The sequence below is a fragment of the Podarcis raffonei genome, chromosome Z (assembly GCF_027172205.1).
Source record: "Podarcis raffonei isolate rPodRaf1 chromosome Z, rPodRaf1.pri, whole genome shotgun sequence".
NCBI lineage: Eukaryota > Metazoa > Chordata > Lepidosauria > Squamata > Lacertidae > Podarcis > Podarcis raffonei.
Window position 1 is genome coordinate 6,159,907 of NC_070621.1, and position 20,990 is coordinate 6,180,896.

Genomic DNA, 20,990 nt, shown 5'->3' on the forward strand with positions numbered 1-20,990 from the left:
GAAAAGCAAGAAAGGGGAGGGAAGGAAGAGAGGATGTGTGCCTGGGGCTGGGGTGGGGGAAGAGTCACTGTCAGGTATGAAACCACCTCTGTTGACAAGACAGACATAAATACAGAGATAAGAATGTGACACCAATGCTTGTAGGGTATGGGACCAGGGAAGGAAATGTGGTAGGCATGTGGGAATCTGAGATAAGGGGCGGTACATGTGTGAATTGCTAGAATTATACAGAGGAGGAGGATGCTGGAGGACAAGTGTGAAAGAAGGATCCTTTTCCACATCTCTAATTCATTTGTAGAGAGAAACAGATAAGGAAAGGACACACACACACACACACACACAGAGAGAGAGAGAGAGAGAGAGAGAGAGAGAGAGCATTATGCAGTGTACCCTTTGGTGTGATTTACTTCTGATGGTGGAGAGAAGAGGAAGGAAAACTGAGGAGCAGTCACATAGTTTACTTTGGTTTCACACACCAGTTTACACCTTACTAAGAGCTGGTTCAGGGGCCCTTAGTATAACTCCTATTTTGGCCACTGAAAGTGGGGAAGAGCAATCAATAGTCTGATGCATGTCCACCTCAGTGTAATATTTCACAAACAGAAGTAGAGTGTGTTTGGAACATCCCAATTCTACTACCAAGGGTCACTACTATAGTAAACCCACACCTACAATTTCCCACAGAACACAACAACCTGCCCTCCACTGATTAAAAGGCCAAGATGGTAACTATCTTTTTTCTTAGATATATATGTGAGGTGGGGGGGGTTATTTGGGGACGGAGAGAGAGAACTATCCTGCAAGACCAACTAATCAAGCCCTGTATATTGCTGAATTCTTCCCCTCCCCCGTGTTCATTGCAACATGGGAAACACATGAGCCTTAAGTTGTTGATGGGAGTTTGAAAAGGAATATACTTCCCATGGCACTGTGGGAGTTGTCCCAGAGCTTTGAGGGAATTGCACCTCATTTTCAGTTAAATGTAAGACAAAAGAATGGGTATTTCTTGACAGCTCCTTGTCAGATGTCTCAAATGTGGACATGCCCGATTCTCCAGAGAGTTTAATTCATCTGGATGGGTCTTCGGTGTTAGGGCATCTCCAGCAAAATCAGAGGCAACTGTGCATATTCAATGAGACGGGTTGCAGATGCCCACGGCAGAGCAGGCCTGGCATGCTGGCAGGGAATACTCTGCCATCTGGCTTGTTGTGCAGTGCTTGCTGATGAATTAACACCTAGGTCCAAGATGCGGCTGGAGTTACCTGCTCACTTTCGACAGGAAAAATTGTTGCTTGGGCAGAGAATTGATAAGCAGGAAAAAGATGCAGGAAAAGATAAATGAGGAGTGAGGAGGGTACATTCAGTACCCCCCCGGGGCATTTCTGTCTGTCCCTTGTGACCCTCCCCTAAGGTCATGCCCCCTTCCCAAGCCACACCCCCTCTGGCCCTGCTCCACACTCTCCTTGAGTACTTCAGCCGTGGTAGGATTGATTACTGAACTGCAATAATGCCTTTTATTTGCTTGTGTGTGTGTAAAGCTCTGATTTTCTGTAATGTAGCTTATTGTGTGAAGGGGAGAACCCTACCCACTTTCTACCTTCTGCCACATCCACCATATGCCACCCCCTGAAGTTTGCCAATGAGGAAATGTGGCCCCTTGGGCTGAGGAAAGTTTCCCATCCCTAAGCTAATGGGGTTGTAATGAAGACCTCGGAGTCTCATCTTGGTGCTACGCTCTTTCTTCCACTTTTGATGGTGATGAATGATATTCCTTTTCAAGAATGGATGGTGCTGAAATTTGTATTCTTTGATTTCATGCCAGCATTATGGATCACCTGTATAAAAGCAATGTTTCTCCCAGGTGTATTCCCAAGCTGTATAACTTTATGGCTGTTCAACGTTGCCTCAATCCAATATTTAGACAAAGATCTGTGTTCACTAGGAGTTCCTAGGAGTGAACTCAAGGGCGAATGTTTTCTGCAAGAAAGTAGGAAGGGGTGTGTGATCAAACTCGCTCCAGTGCAACCTTTAACACCAGTGCACTGGTGTTTTCAGCCATTATCAGCTGCATGGAAGAGCCATAGCTCAGTGGTATAGCATTTGCTTAGTATGCATAAGATCTCATGTTCAATCCCTGGCATATCCAGTTAGGGGTGAGAATATGTCCTCTGAAACCCTAGATTTTAACATCCATGCTGACACGACCTTACAAGGGGCCTTTCGGGACTTCGTGGAAAGCATGGCTGTGCTGGTCCCGGGGGGTGGGGGCGGGTGTTTACCGTGCGGCGAGGTCTGTGTCCAGTCCGAGGCTGAAGTGGATGATACCTAGCTCTGCCTCTCCTTCAAATCAGAACCAGTGAAGGCAGTGAAGGTCCTATGTGAGTGTCTGGAGGTAGTTGGAGCATAGATGGCGGCTATCAGATTGAGGCTCAATCCTGACAAAACAGAAGTATTGTTTAGGGGGAACAGGGGGCAGGTGGGCGTGGGGGACTCCCTGGTCCTGAATGGGGTAACTGTGCCCCTGAAGGACCAGGTGTGCAACCTGGGAGTAATTTTGCCATGGAGGCGCAGGTCAATTTTGTGTCCTGGGCAGCTGTCTACCAGCTCCATCTGGTACGTAGGCTGAGACCCTACCTGCCAACAGACTGTCTCATCGGAGTGGTACATGCTCTGGTTATCTCCCACTTGGGCTACTGTGGTGCGCTCTATGTGGGGCTACCTTTGAAGGTGACCCAGAAACTACAACTAATCCAGAATGCAGCAGCTGGACTGGTGATTGGGAGTGGCTGCCGAGACCATATAACACCAGTCCTAAAGAATCTTAATTTGTTCCCAGTGTGTTTCCGAGCACCATTCAAAGTGTTGGTGCTGATCTTGAAAGCCCTAAACAGCCTCGGTCCAGTATACCTGAAGGAGCGTCTCCACCCCCATCGTTCTGCCCAGACGCTGAGGTCCAGCGCTGAGGGCCTTCTGGCGGTTCCCTCACTGTGAGAGGCAAAGTTACAAGGAACCAGGCAGAGGGTCTTCTCAGTAGTGGCACCATCTCTTCTTCAAATGTCAAGGGGATAAAGAACTACACAACTTTTAGAAGACATCTGAAGGCAGCCCTGTATTGGGAGGTTTTTAATGTTTGATGTTTTAGTATGTTTTGATATATGCTGTGAGCTGCCCAGAGTGGCTGGGCAAATCCAGCCAGATGGCCAGGGTATAAATAACAATAACAATGTTATTATTGTTATTATTCCAGACCTATGGAGCAAAGTATTAAGAGCCCCCTGCTCCACACCATGGTTTCAACCCATCTCTCCCCCCCCCCCACATACCCTATTTATTTGTTACGCAAAAACCAGCAATATAACAAAACTACATAATAAAAGTCATGTTTACTATGGGTGTTCAAAGCAATCATTTTTGGTCACCAGTTGCCTTTGAAAAATTGGACTCATTCCCTCCTGCTGACACAATGCCACCATTATTTAGCCCCCTGTGCTTCATTAACTCCTGTGTGCACGCACACACATGCACACATTAAATGGCACACTTTAATTTAAAGTGGCAATGACTCTCCTGTCTTCTGTTATTTTCAAACTTGCTTGCAGACTCCGGCATTTGGGGGACATTGATTGCAGCTGAATTGCCCCTAACACCTTCAGTGTTTCACAGAAGTACAATACACCTGTCCTGGCTCTTGGAGGGCAGATTTCTCTGCATGGGCCAAGAATCAATACAAACTCCATCTTTTCCACTTCTGCCTTGCACCTTGCCCCTCCTCAATCCTGTATCCTGTTACACATTTTGCAAAGGCAACTGGTAGAGACTGCAATTTCTTCTTGTCACAGAGAGAGAAAGAACATTCTGATATCTGGATTAACACAGAAAAAAACAACAGAAAGCAAGCTTGATTGATGAGATAAACTCCAAAACACATTCCACACTTAATGTTTGTGTCTGATATATGTCAGAGCAGAATTCAAGGTTAGGATACCCCTCTGAAGTTTGAAAGTACCAGAGAAGGAACACATCTGTTCTCCAGGCCAGATAGCTTTTCCTCATGTTAAAAGTGATTTTTGATGTAATAGGTTCTTGCTGTTTGAATAATTTACACTGCTTGTAGCACACAAAGAGCTTTGGTGGTGGTAGTATGTGTGCATGTGTGTGTATGTATGTATGTATGTATGTATATGTAACCAGCTGATGCAATGGTTTGGAAGTGTTAACATTTGTTGGGGAAGTGCAGGCTCAAATCTCTGTTTGGCTGCAAAGCTTTCTGTTCAACCATAAAGCTCATTGGGTGACCTTCAGCCAATCCCTATCCTTCAGCTTCCCTTACAAGTTGGCTAGTGCTGATGTGACTTGGAATCTAGCAACATCCGGAGTGCCACAGGTTCTCCATACCCACCCTGAACCATGGTCAATGGTACCTTTTTGTTTAAACAAGCCAGCTTCACAGCCAGCTTTGAAGTTTGCTTGTTTCGAATAAAATTATATTTACATTAACCACAGTTTGCTGAGTCCAGATGGTTGAAGAAACTGTGGTTATGCAAAAATGGGAGAAAAAAATTCTGATTTCCTCCTCACAATTATATTGGAGGGGGAAAGTATGTGACCCTGAGGCTTGCTGTGGTTCATTCTCATCATTTTTAACAATGGTTTAGCATGTTGGCCAATGTGGTGCTCTTCAGATATTGTCAAACTCCAATTCCGATCATCGCTGACCATTGGCCATGCTAAGTGGGGCTGAAGGGAGTTGGAGTTCAACAACCTCTGGCAGGCACCACACTGGTTTAAGCATAACATCCAAGCTGGGTCAGCCCATAGGACCTGGTGAACTGGATGTAAGTCTCAGAGTGAGAGGTTCGGCTGATGTTAGAGCCTCCTTTCAAACCACCTTATATTCTTCCCTCAATGCCAGCTCTTCAGCTGACTCATTGTTCAATTCTTTACCTTTCAGAATGTTATGTAGCCCTGAAGGCAGGCAGCACTGCTGCAGCAAAGTGGTCTACCAAGAGCAATTCGTTAGCTGTTTCTCTCCAGTGAAAGCCACAGGAAGCTGTGACCTTCTTCTTCTTTTGTGCATTGCGGGGGTGTGGGTGTCTTATGAAAGGTGGGACATGGAAATAAGAACAACCGTACATAGACTAATTGTGTGTGAACGTGAAGTGAGAGGCAGCTTGTTTCATTATCATGTTTTATAATCTCTGATTCCCCCAAATCTAGCAAGAACAGGTTATGTGAGGCTGGGAAAGTGAGAGAACATCTTGTTTGAAGGGGAATAGACATCTAAGTCTGATGTTAGGAGCCAAGGGCAGGCCTGGAATATGAAACAAGAGCTTTGTAATGACCCTCTAAAAGGGGGCATTTTATGTGGAGGAGCACTGACCTGGTGTTTCAAGACTTAATGCAAAGGTGGGAATCTCAGGCCTGGATCAGTAATTCAACTAAACATGGTCAAACATGATTACATGCACAAGTCTCAAGCTTGTGCACCCTCTCCTTCAAGGCTTCTCCTCTGGTATAGTTGCAAGGATATAAGAAGCATTTACGTCCATTTGAAATGAAACACACTGCATTGTTCATCTGAACAGGATTAATTTAAACTTTAGTTCACCCGAAGAACTGAAGATCAATCCATGGTTTCTTATCCTACCTTGTTTGAATAAACCAGCAGGTGGCGTGGGGGAGGGGCATGGGAAGGTGTCAGTGAGTGGCATGGCCTATGGAGAGTTCCAATGCCCTTATATACATTTGTCCCCCAGGCCTGAGTTCCCCTGAGTTCTCTTTACTATCAACTTATCTCCCTCTTTACCTGTAGAACATGAGTGGACTACACTGACAGAAAGGTTTTCCGTACGTTTAATCAGAATCTCTTTTCTTGTAACTTGAAGCCACTGCTTCAAGTCCTACCCTCCAGAGCAGGATAAAACATGTTTATTCCCTCTTCCATGTGACAGCCCTTCAGGTATTTGAAGATGGCTATCATATCTCCTCGCAGTCTCCTCTTTTCTAGGCTACACACCCAGCTCCTTCAAGCACTCCATATAAGTCTTGGTTTCCAGACCCTTGATCATCTTGGTTGTCCTCCTCCTGCACATATTCTAGCTTGTCAACATCCTTCTTAGATTGTGGTGCCCAGAATTGGACACAGTATTCCAGGTGTGGTCTGTTCAAGGCAGAATAGAGTGGTACTATTACTTCCCTTGATCTAGACACAATACTTCTGATGATGCAGCCTAGGATACCATTAGCTCTTTTTTTGCTGCTAGATCACACTGTTGACTAATGTTAAACCTGTGGTCCACCAAGACCCCTAGATCTTTTTCACATGTCCTACTAGTAAGCCAGGTGTCCCCCATCTTCTATTTGTGCATCTGGTTCTTCCTACCTAAGTGCAGACCTTACATTTGTCCCTACTGAAATTAATATTGTTAGCTTGGGCCCAGTTCTCCAATCTGTTAAGGTCATTTTGAATTCTGATTCTGTCTTCTGCAGCATTAGTCATCCCTCCCAGTTTGGTGTCATCTGCAAATTCGATGAGCATCCCCTCAATTCTTTCATCCAAGTCATTTCTAAAGGTGTTGAACAACAGGCTCTTGACAGAACCCTGCAGAACCCCACTTGTCACTTTTTTCCAGGATGACGAGGAGCCATTCACAAGTACTCTTTGGGTTCAGTCAGTCAACCGGCTACAAATTCACCTAACAGTTACCTCGTCCAACCCACATTTTACCAGCTTCCTTACAAGAATATCATGGAGGACTTTGTCAAAAGCCTTACTGATCATTCTTACTGAGCATTCTTCTGATCCACCAAGCTTGTAATTTCATCAAAAAAAGAAACGAGATTCTTCTGGCATGACTTATTTTTGAGAAACCCATTCTGGCTCTTAGTAATCACAGAATCCTTTTCTAAATTCTCACAGACCAACTGTTGAATTACACTGGGCAACAATTTTTTACTTTTTGAATGTTGTCTAGATTTCTACAATTGATTTAGGGTATTTTTGCACTGCTGAATCAGGAAATGGCATCCGTTTCTCTCCATCAGGTCAGGTTTTTGTGCTATGTTGATTTGAAAAAAATAAGATCTTGTGACAAAATCGATTACATTTTGGTGGCATTATCAGCTGATTTTTGTCAACACATATCATCCTAAATATGTTTTTAAGAGAAAAAAATGTTTTTCCAACAACATATATTGATTACCTGATAGAAACATTGATTACTGTAAACTGAATGGTGGGCATTGATAAAGGTAAGTACACGTAAATTGCATGTTGCTTCACCATTTTTCAAACTTCAGGGCTTGAACTTCCGTTTCTTGGAACTCCTGGAATGCTCAGCGGCAGGGAGGTCTCTCTTCAGAGTCCAACAGTAGTCAGCCATCATGACTGCGTCCCAGCGACCCTGAGACCTGGCCTCCATCTCTTTCATGTCCTGATGGAATCTCTCCCCCTGCTCATCACTCATTGAACCCAGGTTCTCAGGAAACCGGTCCATATGTGAAAATAGGTAGTGCATCTTGATGCTCACTCATGTTGCAGCCCAGGTTTCTGAAAGCAGTCAGCATGTTGTTGACAAGTTCTGCGTAGTTTCTGGCCTTATTGTTGCCAAGAAAGTTCTTCACTACCAGAACAAATGCCTTCCACGCTTCCAGTTCATTGAGTTTCCGAACTCTGGATCTCTGATGAGCTGACAGATCTGAGGACCATCAAAGATGCCAGCTTTCAACTTCTCCATGGTCAATCCTGGAAAAGCCTGGCACAAGTAAGTGAAGCAGTCACCATCCTTGTCCAGAGCCTTGGTGAACTGCTTGATTAAACCAAGCTTGATGTGCAGCGGTGGGAAGAGTATTCTGTCTCTGTCCACCAGAGGGTCGTTGATGACGTTCCTTTCTTTGCAAGGCACCAATTCCTCCCGCACAGGCCAGTCCTTCTTCGTGTAATGCTGAGCACGGTCCTTACTATCCCACATGCACAGAAAACATGGGTACTTGGTGAAGCCAGACTGTTGTCCCAACAAAAAGTTCACCATCTTCAGGTCAACACAAATAAACCACTTATGCTGATCATAACCAATTTTCTCCAGCACATACTTCACCGCTTCATAGTTCTCCTTCAGTGTAGTTGAGTGAGCCAGGGGTATAGAGGCAAACTGGTTGCCGTTGTGTAGCAGAACACATTTCAGTGATTGCTTGCTGCTGTCAATGAATAGTCTCCAATCTTTGGGTTCGTACTGTGGCACTCCAAGCTTGAGCAGAAGCTGTGCAATATCTGCACAGTACACCAAGTCCTTCTCTTCCGAGAAAAAACGGAAGTACTCTTGATGCCTGTTGCGGAAGAAGCTGATGCAAGCACTGTCAGAGAGGAGGTTTTTTTCCTTCGATCTGGATGCCAACAGTTCGGCAGAGTCCTTTGACAAGCTGAGGTTGTGAACTAGATCATTCAACTCCTTTGGAGAAAATGGATGTGGAGCATCATCTTCAAGAACCACTTCTTCTTCTTCATGTCCTTCAACACTGGAGGCATCATCGTCACTAATGTCAGGAAGTTCTCTGAAGATAGGCACTGGAATTTCATCACAATGAGCTACAGGACGACGTGCTGATTGAAGATCAGGATACTTGAGGCTGCTCCGGTTCTTTCTGTTGATCCCAGTCACATCAACAGCGCAGAAGTAGCAGTCAGTGACATGGTTTGTCGGCTCCCTCCAAACCATGGGCATTCCAAAGTTCAGACTCCTCTTGCCATTGGTCCACCCACGTAGAGTCTCGGTGCATGCCTTGCACACCATGTGTGGCGCCCAAGCTTTATCCTGGTCACCAAGTTTAATACCAAAATAAGCATGGTAAGCAACTTTATGCTTTGCCGCACCAATTTATGGAAGATTTCAAGGTTTTATGACTTCAAACTGATCCCTTTTCGACATAATCACCCAGAACTATTGGACCTGAATACTTCTTGTCATTAAAATAATCATTTCCAATCAAAACAATTATTCTACGTGGCATTTCACCCCCACCAACTTCTTCTAAAATGCTCCACACAAGCGTACATGTGAACAAAAACGTAAAAAAATGACATGTGGCCATAGCTCAAAAATTTGACCTGATTGAGCAAAACCAATGTGATTTGTGGATTCAGCGCATCAGATTCGTCCTAAATCAACTGAAAAAACGCAGACAACAAATTTGTTGTTGACCAGTGTTATCTGTTCTAGGACCTTTCCTGGTAGCGATTTCAAGCTTACCAGTTGGTAGTTACCTGGGTCTTCTCTCCCCCCCCCCTTTTGAAGATGAGGAGTAACCTCATCTTCTCCCTCTCCCTCTCCTTTCCTCCAAGTCCCATTCTCTATTATAGTCCTTTTATGACAAAAATCCATTTGTGCAGGTGATATAGCCCACAAATCACAAGCTTAATTACTCAACTTATTTACTTAATTACTTCTGACGATGCTTAATTGCATTTTGTTTCTTAATTGCTCAGTGCAGGGCTAGCTTAGCGTGCCCACTCCCTTCAGAATGATTCTGAGTTCTACGCTCATTCCAATCATAAAACCTTGGACATTTCATTAGATTCATGTGCCTCTGACAGTTTCTATATACTTTCTGATAGCATTTCTTGTCAACTTTGGATGTCACCACTTTGATTCTTCAAGTAGTGGTCTCTTAAAGTGATCACATAAAATTCATAACAGAATCCTATAAAGAACACATAACAAAGCAGTAGGGGAAAATTACTAGTAGCCTGAATCAAGTCTCTCCTCTAAACATCGCCAAAAAAGATGCATTTTAACTAACCATCTAAAACTACAGAAAGAGTGGGATAGATGTGCCTCAACCCAAAGTTAAAGAATACTGCTGTAGTACAGGCTCCCCCAACCTGTGCCCTCAGATATTTTTGTAAAGGAATTGCCATTATTACTAATATTATTCACAGTGGTAGTCGGTGCTTTTTTTCAGTCAGAGCGCACTGGAGCACAGTTTGAGCACCTTTCAGGTGGGTGCCGTTGTAGGCTGGTGCTCTCCCTGCCCGCTTCTTTCCTTTATGTACTTCTCAGAAGCCCTAAACGAACATTTGAAGTCATAACAGAAGCCAGGCAGCATGTGCGAGTCTACAGGTTAAGAACGGACCTCCAGAATGAATTAAGTACTTAACCCGAGGTACCACTGTATACAGAAGAACTTTCTGACAGTAAGAGCTTTCTTGCAGTGGAAGAGACTCCCCTGAGAGGTTGTGGACTCTTCTTCTTTGGAGGTTTCAAAGCAGAAGTTGGATGGCCATCAGTCATGGATGCTTTAGCTGAGATTCCACCATTGCAGGGGGTTGGACTAGATGACCCTTGGTGTGCCCTAACAACTCTACGATTCTATTTTTTTAACTCTCAGGAAGAGCTTTCTGACAGTAAGAGCTGTTCGACTGTGGAACAGAGTCCCTTGGAAGGTGGTGGAGGTTTTTTAAGCAGGTGCTTAAGTTTTAGATGCTTAAGGAATGGGTGCTGCATTGCAGGGGGATTGGATTAGATCAGGGGTCGGCAAGGTTTATCTTGCCTGGGCCGGATCGGGCCCATGGAGATCCCTCCGTCACATATGCGTGCACACAATTTTTGGTGTCTGCGCACATGCAGACGCGATTTTCTGCACCACAGAAGCGAGTCCCCGCATTGCGCTGCACCGGTTTAGTGCAGGCGGCTTGATTCGGGGGGGGGGGCTTGTGGACTGGTCAAACAACCTCCACAGGCTGCTTCCAGCCCATGGGCCTTAGGTTGGTGACTCCTGGATTAGATGATTCTCAGTGTTCCTTCCAACTCTACAATTCTATGATTAAAAATTAAAATGCAAACCACCAGTGTTGAAATGAGCAACAAAACAATCCCATTAAAGCTGCTGTGCAATTAAAACAAAATGCTTGCGTTAAGAGGTCAAGAAACTGCTTGTGTGTAAACAGGGCAAGAGGAATGGCAGTGAGGATGGGGGCCTTTCACATTTCAGCAAGGAGCACATTCTACAATACCCGCATTACCAGTGAAGAAGCTGATAAGCATCATGTCTTTGTAAGGCTAACTAGGGCCTATTTGTTGATCTTAATGCCCTTACTGGACAACAGAGAGAACACCTGGCATTTAGGTAGCCTAGCCACTCCATATTTTGTTGTACTACAACTCCCATCATCCCTGACCATTGGCTAAGCTGCCTGGGGTGATGGGACGTGCAGTCCAACTACATCTGGGGACCCAGAGTTTGTTTATTTATTTCATAAAAATGATATACTGCTTGATTATAAAAAAGAAAAGAAAAAAAGTAAAACAAAAAATTCACAACCCTGCTTTAAAACATATGGAAGTTAAATTACTGAAAAGGATTAAATTCACCTCAACTTTCTTAGCATCTGGGTAGGCTTGTTTAAACAAGAATGTTTTTAGCAGGCACCAAAAAGAGAACACTGAAGGTGGCTTCTTGATCTCAGTAGGCATGAAGTTCCAAAGTTGTAGTCGCTGCCACACTAAACAATCAGGTTCTTACAAATGCGGAACTAGCATTATGTGGCACCTGTAGTAGTACCAATTTCACTGGTTGATCCAGTCATGTGGGGTAAGGCAGTCTTGTAGAGAACACTTTGGAGAACACTTTGCTGGAGAATAACCCCTTGAACATACTGAGTTGTTATGCACAAGAATACAGTCTCCAAGGAAGAGACAGAGACATTGTGCCTTGAAGATCAGATGTACATCAGTGCACATGCATGAACATCAAAGCCTCATGTCACACACAGTCTGCCATTCCATTTGCTGTAGCTTTTGAGGTTCATTTTCCCACTACTGATGTGCTGTTATAAGGACAATTATGCTTTTTTATGAAACTCTCAATCTGTCTATCTTTATGAAACACCTTTAGCTGAAAGCACAAACTTTCTCTTTGTTTTCCAATGAGCACAGTCAGGCTAGCATATACAGAAGGCAGAATGACAGCCTTCAGCAATGGAAATTGTTTTGGTGTGAGTTCCTGAATTCTTTTGGATGAACGCAAGTGGAAACTGTAGGCAAATATCCTATTGGTAATTTAAAAACAAGCACTGAAACCGCTCTTCTTTGCCCCTGTTTTTCTCTTTCCTTTCTTCCCTCCCCACCTTTCCTCTACTCCCTCTTTCCCCTCCCTACACAGGACTCCACAGAATGGAGCAAGAATGAGAGGAAAAAGGCAGACAGAAAAGCATGAACTGGAGGCTTGCTGAGTTCCTCTACTTCCTCTTTATATGGGACCATATAACAGTACAGCCCTCCCACCAGCAACCCGCTGCGACCAACCAACATGTCTCCAAGGAATTTGATTGGCTTATTTCAGACAGAGGGCCCTTCCACCACTCGCGGAGCTACTTATCCTTTGTGGAAAGACATCGTCAGGGATTTACAACCCGGTATAAAATATACAGGTAAGGAGGAATCTTTTGTTTGGGGGTGCTTTCCATTAAACCAATATCTTCCCTTTGATGTCTTTTGAGTGGTACATGCATGATAGGCAGCTGCAAACTAGAGGACGGGTGGTGCCTGACTTGTGAAAAGGAGCTCAAAGTTGCTGAATATGACTGGTAGCTGCAAAAATGGCTAATGCAGTCTTTAGCTGCATTGACAGGGCTATAGCTTCCCAGTTGTGAGAAGTGAGAGTTCCATCCCCGCCATGCTCACTATTCTTGAAGGACTGTCACATGAGGCTTGTTTGTGTGTTGCACTGAATGCAGGAACAAGCAGTCTCTACACATGTGAAAGAGTGGACACTTGTTAATTTGCACAGCTCAGCTATTGTGTACAGATTCATAAACTGTATATTCATTGAACGATACATGTGGATTATGGTAGAAGCGTATATCTCGACTATCTGTGTACATGGATACATGGACTGTACACTTGTAGCATCTGAACACCTCTATAGAAGAGGGCAAAGACATCTGCACCACAAGGGGTTGGAACAGATGAACCTTGGGGTTCATTCTAACCCCACAATTCTGTGGTTCTATGTGCTCTGCTGCCCTAAAGGAAAGAATTAGATCAAATTCAGGATGGCAGATTTCTCTTGGATCAGCTGGAAAAACTGCTTGGCCATAGAAGGACAGGAGAGAGGTCTTTTATGCAAAGAGAGCCCCCCCCCCAAAAAATCTTGCTTTAATAAAGGCTCCTGGGGTGGGTGGGTGTGAGTTAAACCAGAGCCTCTGGTGATGTAGTTTTAGTCTGCTATTGCTGTTTTCTTTTTATTAAACTGTTTTATGATTTTGCTTTATGATACTCTTCCCACCCCATTTACTGCTGATTGTTTACTTTTATTGTTAGGATTGGTTTTAATTTTGTTGAAATATAAATTGGAAGCCACCTCAAACTTTGCTAGGTGTAAGTGGTCAAATAAGTACTGTATTTTTTGCTCTATAAGACTCACTTTTTCCCTCCTAAAAAGTAAGGGGAAATGTATGGCGTCTTGTGGAGCAAATGCAGGCTGCGCAGCTATCCCAGAAGCCAGAACAGCAAGAGGGATTGCTGCTTTCACTGCGCAGCGATCCCTCTTGCTGTTCTGGCTTCTGAGATTCAGAATATTTTTTTTCTTGTTTTCCTCCTCCAAAAACTTGGTGCGTCTTGTGGTCTGGTGTGTCTTATAGAGTGAAAAATACGGTAAATAAGTAAGCCATCTAAGCAAGTAAATAAATAAATAACCAAGCAACCCCAGGTCGAAATATGTCAATGGACAAGGCAAATGCGGCTACAGAATCAGTTTCTATGCATTGCTTTATAATGTAATATTTTATGGAGAACTTGGGGTCTTGAACCTTGTGTCAATACATGGAGAATGGAAGAGGATTGCTTTCAGAAGGCATGGTACATTCACTGGAGTTGGTGTTATTTCCATGCTGTTTTGGGTGGTATGAAATATTTGTTATGCCAGTGATGTGGGGTCTGAATTACGATGCCCCTCCCTGCAATTCTTTCTCTGTGCATTGAATTCCTTCATAACGGAAGGAATTTGAAGCTTTTTAGTTTAGAGAAAATGCAGGTAAGAGGGGCATAAAAGAAGTGTATAAAATTATTCACAGTGTGGAGACAGTGTATAGGAAAAAGTCCCCCCCCCCATAATACAAGAGATTCTTACTTGTGTAAGAATGCAAATACCTATTTCAGCAGTTTTTAAAAATCACCACCTGTGCATAGCTTACCTTTAGAAGCTTTTAGAGACAAGGTTGTATAACCTAGAACAACTATGATATTCAAAGATGCTTAGGTAGACGTGGATCATCTCCCTTCTCTGTTTCCCTTTTAACAAAGAAATCACTTGTAAACAAGAAAAAAAGTAAAGTTTACTCACATATAAGTCTTGCCAGGATTAGGGATGCAAATCAGTGAGGCAATAGTTCTTATAGTTACAAAAGACCATTGTCCAGTTCAAAATGGTGTGCAACTCTGTGGAGAAGACCCTACAGGCAATCTATCCCATTAAAGGTAAGAACTAGGTCTGGGCGATGTTGGGTTTGCAACATAGTGATTTATCACCAACCAAACATCTCAGTTTGGCGATAAACCATGAAGTTGAAAGAAACTGCATCTGCCCCTGCCAGCAAGGCGCTGGGGTAAAAGTGCCTTAGCTCTCACCGCTGAAACTGAGGCACTTTCACCCCAGCGCCTTGTGGGCTGGGGCCAGTGCATCTGGCCCCAGCCTGATGCTCAGCTGGGGTGTGTGTGTGTGTGGAAAAGCTCCTGTCCCCAGCTGAGTGAGCCCTGGTGTCCTTGCCACTCGCACACGAATGCCAAAAACAAACCCCTGTGTTGCAAGGAGAACCAATCACAGAAATATAAACACAACAAGTAGGCTAATAACTGTTAAAGCATATGTAATAAAATAATGATATCATTCAAAAGGTAGAAATAAATCTATTAGAATTCATATATATACAATGTAACAGACTAGTGGCACAGAACGATAAGCCATGTGTTCAAGATAGGCGTCAAAGGTCAGTCTCACAATGGTTATGCAAAGGTTTCAACAGAAAGTCTCAAAAGTAAAGTTTTCTCAATAGTTTTTCAAAAGTTTCAGCGGAAGACGTCTCAAAAGTCTCAAGGATAGTGTTTCCAGAATGATACTACAGTGGTACCTCAGGTTATATACACTTCAGGTTAAAGACTCCGCTAACCCAGAAATAGTGCTTCAGGTTAAGAACTTTGCTTCAGGATGAGCACAGAAATCGTGCTCCAGCGGCACAGCAGCAGCAGGAGGCCCCATTAGCTAAAGTGGGGCTTCAGGTTAAGAACAGTTTCAGGTTAAGTACGGGCCTCTGGAACGAATTAAGTACTTAACCTGAGGTACCACTGTACTGTTTCACGATAGTTTTCATCAGCTGATAATACACAAGTGGCAGGGACGGCGGGGCTCCTTCCTTAGGCTCCATCTGCTTTTGCTGGCTCGGAGGGGGGGCATGAGCAACCTCACTCGCTCACCCCACCCCACTCCCCAAAGACAGATCCCGTATTGCCTTTGTCCATACAGGTGCGCTGGCTCTTTCCTCCGGGGTGGTCGTTCACCCTTGGTAGAAAGACGCAGCCCACCCTCCCGGGGTGAAGTCCACAAGGCAGGGCGGCCTGAAGCTGCTGGTGCACTGCCTGGCTAAGTCCGACCCCCGTGGCAAGGCTGAAGCAAGGCCGAAGGCCTGCCTCAGCTGCAGCTGCCTTACTGGGGTTAGGGAGTATAATCGAGCTCACACCTGCAGCTGTCCCTCCCTCAAGGGAGAAGTGTGACAGAGCCCGCGCCTCCCCAGCTGAGCAGCCAGAGCTCTCTCAACCGGGAAGGAGGAGCACCTCAACGGAGCCCCCACCCCAGTGCTGGCTCGTGGGAGCTGGTGGCAGGTTGAGGGCTCTGTAAAACTGCTTGGCTGAGGTGAGGGCAATGGTGCACCCCTCGGCCAAGCAGTTTAAAGAGGCAGAGGGAGGAACAAACTATATCAGCACCTCACCGATGTAGCTTGTTTCTCCTTCTGCCAGTATGAGGACAGATGATGGTGGCTTTACTCAGTGGTATATCACTGGCGAAACCGCTGCCTTCTGAGTCCCCTTGCCTCCAGCACCCGGCTACAGCTTGTTTCTGAGAGCCAGTGTGGTATAGTGGTTAAGAGCGGTAGTCTCGTAATCTGGTGAACCGGGTTCGCGTCTCCGCTCCTCCACATGCAGCTGCTGGGTGACCTTGGGCCAGTCACACTTCTCTGCAGTCTCTCAGCCTCACTCACCTCACAGAGTGTTTGTTGTGGGGGAGGAAGGGAAAGGAGAATGTTAGCCGCTTTGAGACTCCTTCGGGTAGTGATAAAGTGGGATATCAAATCCAAACTCTTCTTCTTCTTCTTCTACTTCTTCTTCTCCCTTGGCGCTGGTAGAAGAGGGACTCAGAAGGAAGTTTCACCCATGATATACCACTGAGTGAAACTGTCATCACAGCCTGCCCTCGTACTGGTCCTGGGTGATATGTTGATATATTGCCCAGGCCTAGCTGTGACAGGAAGATGATTAAGTTTTCTATTTTTCCTCCTTCTGCCATAAAGGTTTAGAGGATATAACATCAGACAGTCACCTATCTGTAATTCTGTAGCAACCGTGCATTTGCGATTTTGGCTTCAGATTCTCCCACAATTTTGACAAAGCATATAAGTGAATTGTAGAATTTGCACCCAGAATGTAGTAACAACCCTCAAATTGAAGGGATTTAAAAGAGGATTCAACAAATTCATAGAATATAAAGTTATCAGTTGCTGCCTACATTGCTGGAGGCAGAATGGCCCTGCTTGTTTATTTTATTTATTTCATAAAATTTATACACTGCTTGATCATTTTTTTTAAAAAAAAGGTTTACAAAAGATAAAACGGTAAACTAAAGGAAAAAATTGCAAATGTACTTTCAAACATGCGAAAGTTAAGAATAGTAAAACTGATTAAAATCACCTCAGTTTCTTAGCATCTGGGTAAAGGGTGAAGGTAAAGGGTAAAGGGACCCCTGACCATTAGGTCCAGTCGCGGACGACTCTGGAGTTGTGGCGCTCATCTCGCTTTATTGGCCGAGGGAGCTGGCGTACAGCTTCCGGGTCATGTGGCCAGCATGACTAAGCCGCTTCTGGCAAACCAGAGCAGAGCACGGAAACGCCGTTTACCTTCCCGCCAGAGTGGTACCTATTTATCTCCTTGCACTTTGACGTGCTTTCAAACTGCTAGGTTGGCAGGAGCAGGGACTGAGCAATGGGAGCTCACCCTGTCACAGGGATTCGAACCACCGACCTTCTGATCGGCAAGCCCAAGAGGCTCAGTGGTTTAACCCACAGCATCACCTGCATCTGGGTAGGCTTGTCTAAACAAGAAGGTTTTTAGCAAGTGCCAAAAAGAGTACATTGAAGGCACCTGCTTGATCTCAGTAGGCAGGGAGTTGTTGGGAATTGGTGGGGAGGAGAGTGCTGTTGCACTCAGGTCCTGCTTGTGAACTTCCCATAGGCATCTAGTTGGCCACTGAGAACAAAGTCCTGGACAAGATGGTCCTTTGACCTGATCTAGCAAGCTCTTATTAGGCTCTTCTACATGGGGATAAGAGGGACACGGGTGGTGCTGTGGGTTAAACCACAGAGCCTAGGACTTGCCGATCAGAAAGTCGGCGGTTCGAATCCCTGTGATGGGGTGAGCTCCCATTGCTCAGTCCCTGCTCCTGCCAACCTAGCAGGTCGAAAGCACGTCAAAGAGCAAGTAGATAAATAGGTAAGGTAAATGGTGTTTCCGTGCATTGCTCTGGTTCGCCAGAAGTGGCTTAGTCATGCTGGCCACATGACCCAGAAGCTGTACGCCGGCTCCCTCAGCCAGTAAAGCGAGATGAGCGCCGCAACCCCAGAGTCGGTCGCGACTGGACCGAATGGTCAGGGGTCCCTTTACCTTTTTACATGGGGATATCACACCCAGTTTTTTTAAACCAACCCTCCTAGGACTTGGTTTCTAGGTCCTCCTCATCCCGGTTGTCCACCTCTGAACATGCTCCAGTTTGTCCATGTATTTTTCATAAAAGGAGGCACGCAGAACTGGACACAACATTCCAGAGGGTGGAAGTTGTGGAATCTTAGTGAAAGCAAGCTCTGCAGTTGACTGCATTTTGGAAGTGAACGTGAATATTCCCCTTGCCGGTCACGTACAAAGATGGTAATGGACATCTTCATTTGGAGAGGAAATTGCAGAGTAGGAATTTTTATTATAAATAAATGGAAAAAATTAAAAAATCAACAACATACACAGAGGCTACATAACTCTAAATATAGATGAAGCAAACATTTGTGGGCTCCATCTGGAAAGATTATTTCCTCTTATAATTGACTGACTAAATAACTGTTAGGGTTGGTTTAGTTATAATTATTTCTTTAAAGGTTCCCCCCTCCATGGTTAAAAATTGCTTATTTCACAGTAAAAATGTGCCATTTCATGGTACATTGATCAAAAAAGGGGGAAAATAAGGAAAATAAGAAAGACATTTTTGAGGGTAAATGGAATACATTTATTAATATCAGAAAACAGTTCTGTCATACTTTCCCATATTTATGACGGATGTTCATGCACTAAATTGACATGTTTTGTGAGTTACAAATATGACTGGAAAGAGGTGTAAATGATTTTTATGGGTGGAAAATGAATGCTTGCCACAAGACGTTAGAAACAGCCCAGCTGGATCAGAACAAAGACCTATTATTATTATTACCACCACCACCACATTTGCTAGATGCTGCATAAGATAGGTTCTCTGGGCATTTTGCCAAATCAGTCACAGTGTACCTGCCACTTATGTGAGGTCCACATGCAAAGGCAAAACCTTGCAAAGTCAGGAGCCCCTGAAACCACCACTGCCGGTTGCAAGGGGCACCCTGAAACCCTGGGGCCATCCCAGACCTTCCCAGACCCCAGTAAGTGAGGAGGTGCCTTCCTTACTGGCCTCTAGGAGGATTCTAGTGCTGTCACGCCTCCTTTCAAAAGTCTGTTAAAGAAGGTGCTGCCATGCTTACTTGGCCTTGGGAAGCCTTCACAATGGCTCTGGGACACTGTCAGAACTCTCTCACTCTCTTCCCAAAGTCTGGTAAGGGAGGAAAACCTGTGCAGGTGGGGTATAAAGTAACAAATGGAGAGCAGGGAGTGGTGGGTTTCCTGGCTTTCCATCAGAAATTCAGCAGGCACTTCACTTTAAATAATCTTATTAATTTTTATTCTGTGTTATATATATTGAATACAGGAAAAAGCATACATTCAATTTAAGTTCCCCCCTGTCCCCACCGTAACAGCCCCAACTACATCCAGTTGTATTAGTATTAATAAAATATAACCTTACTTCAATAGCTGATGACTTTAAAAGTGTTGTTCCACAGGTTTCCTTGTGTTTTGTGTAGTTTGTAGATGAAGTGAAAGTGGAAAACGTCTTTGCAGATTATTGTGTTGTCAGATGGGCGGGGTATAAATAATAAATTATTATTATTATATTCTGGTGAAAAACTTTCTCCCATAAGGACTGGGGCTGACCCTTTTTGAGCCCCTGCTTCCAGACCAGTTCCTTAGGGTTTACCTCCTTTGTTGGAGAACTGCAGGCTCTTTAACAGCCATTGCTCTGGCCTGAAGATGGTTGCTTAATCCTTTGACCCAAGGCATGGGCATAACAAAGGGGGGGCAGGGGGTAGCTCCCCCCCATCAGTGAAAATCAATAAAAATTGCAGGTTCTGCCCTCTCCCTAACAAAAACCCTGGCTACACCCATGTTCCAAGGTCTCTCACACATGGTGTTCTCCCTACACCATTGGAATAGTGAGGTGTGGGAAACACTCAGTTCCTTGGAACCAGAGGAAGATACCTGTGAGGGTCATGGCTTGGGACTCTCAGATCTGGTTCAGTGGATGCCTGCCTGCCAGCCAGCATCAGCTTTAGTGGGTTGTTGAGCTCATTAGGCTCAGAGCCAGGAACCCAATCCAATTGATCTGAAGGTGGCATTGTAGCCTTTGACAGTGTCCCAGTCCTTGCTAGACACCAGGGTCTTGATACATAATAAAACCAGGAAGCTGTCGTGGTCCCAACCCAGGAACCCTCAGGCAAGGATGAAATGGATCCACTCCTTAGTCTTCTCATTAAATCCTGTGGCACCAGAGTAATATGAACCCCGAGGAGAGGCCTCTTCTGTCAGCATTTTGATGACCGGTCCACAGACTCCTTGGAGGATCAGGAGAGTCCTGAGTAATGTTCCCCATGGCATTCCCCACAGATCAAGTCTCTACTGCTAGAAAATGACCCTTTAACTGGGCAGATGGGAGTGGAGCTTCCATCTTGATTCCCTAGAGCCTAGACCAAACCACAAAGCTCTCTCAGTTGCTCCATGACACTCCTTAGACATTGATTTGATCCCTGCATTGCAGGGGGTTGGGCTAGATTACCTTTCAGGTCCTGTGCCACTCTACAATTCTATGACTCCATGCCCATTTTAAATTAATGTGTCAACTGTATGGCTTCTGACAGCCCTTGCAAGGCTGCCTCAGTCCTTGTACAAGGTCCTAAAATCTCCTTGCGTTTCATCCCCTCTTTTCCGTAATCCAGGGCCTGCTATTTTCATCCTGCCTGGGCCTTCACCTAGGACATCACCATGACTCTGAATGAAGCCTCTAGTTAACCGCAGTTTCCAAACAGGGAAACTATAGCTACCATATTTGGAACAAGGCAGGATCTTCAAACATCTTCAAGCCATGGGTCTACCTTGCTTCAATCATCACCAAGCCATAGTGCCTTATTCTGAAGTTGCTGGCTATAGTTTCCTTGTTCTGATAAAATGGGAAACAAAGATGAATCAGAGGTTTGTGGTCTGCATGTTCATGCTGCAAAAAAGAGGAGAAAGGGGGCTATATGCATGGACAAAAAAAGCCATGTTCCTATCTCAGCTTGAGAAGCCAGTATATAATTGCCCAAATGCATTCATTGTCTCACACATATG

The 20,990-nt window shown here is 44.7% G+C and overlaps 1 protein-coding gene across 2 annotated transcripts in view; it reads left to right on the plus strand.

The window, feature by feature from the left end:
• Positions 1 to 20,990, plus strand: part of BRINP1 (BMP/retinoic acid inducible neural specific 1) — a 108,167-nt gene that overhangs the window by 23,928 nt on the left and 63,249 nt on the right. For both annotated transcript variants that reach the window (XM_053373488.1, XM_053373486.1), the window contains one exon: positions 12,157 to 12,424. In XM_053373488.1, coding sequence (XP_053229463.1) covers positions 12,207 to 12,424 — 218 coding nt within the window. In that variant the 5' untranslated portion in view covers positions 12,157 to 12,206. The remainder of the gene's footprint in view (positions 1 to 12,156; positions 12,425 to 20,990) is intronic.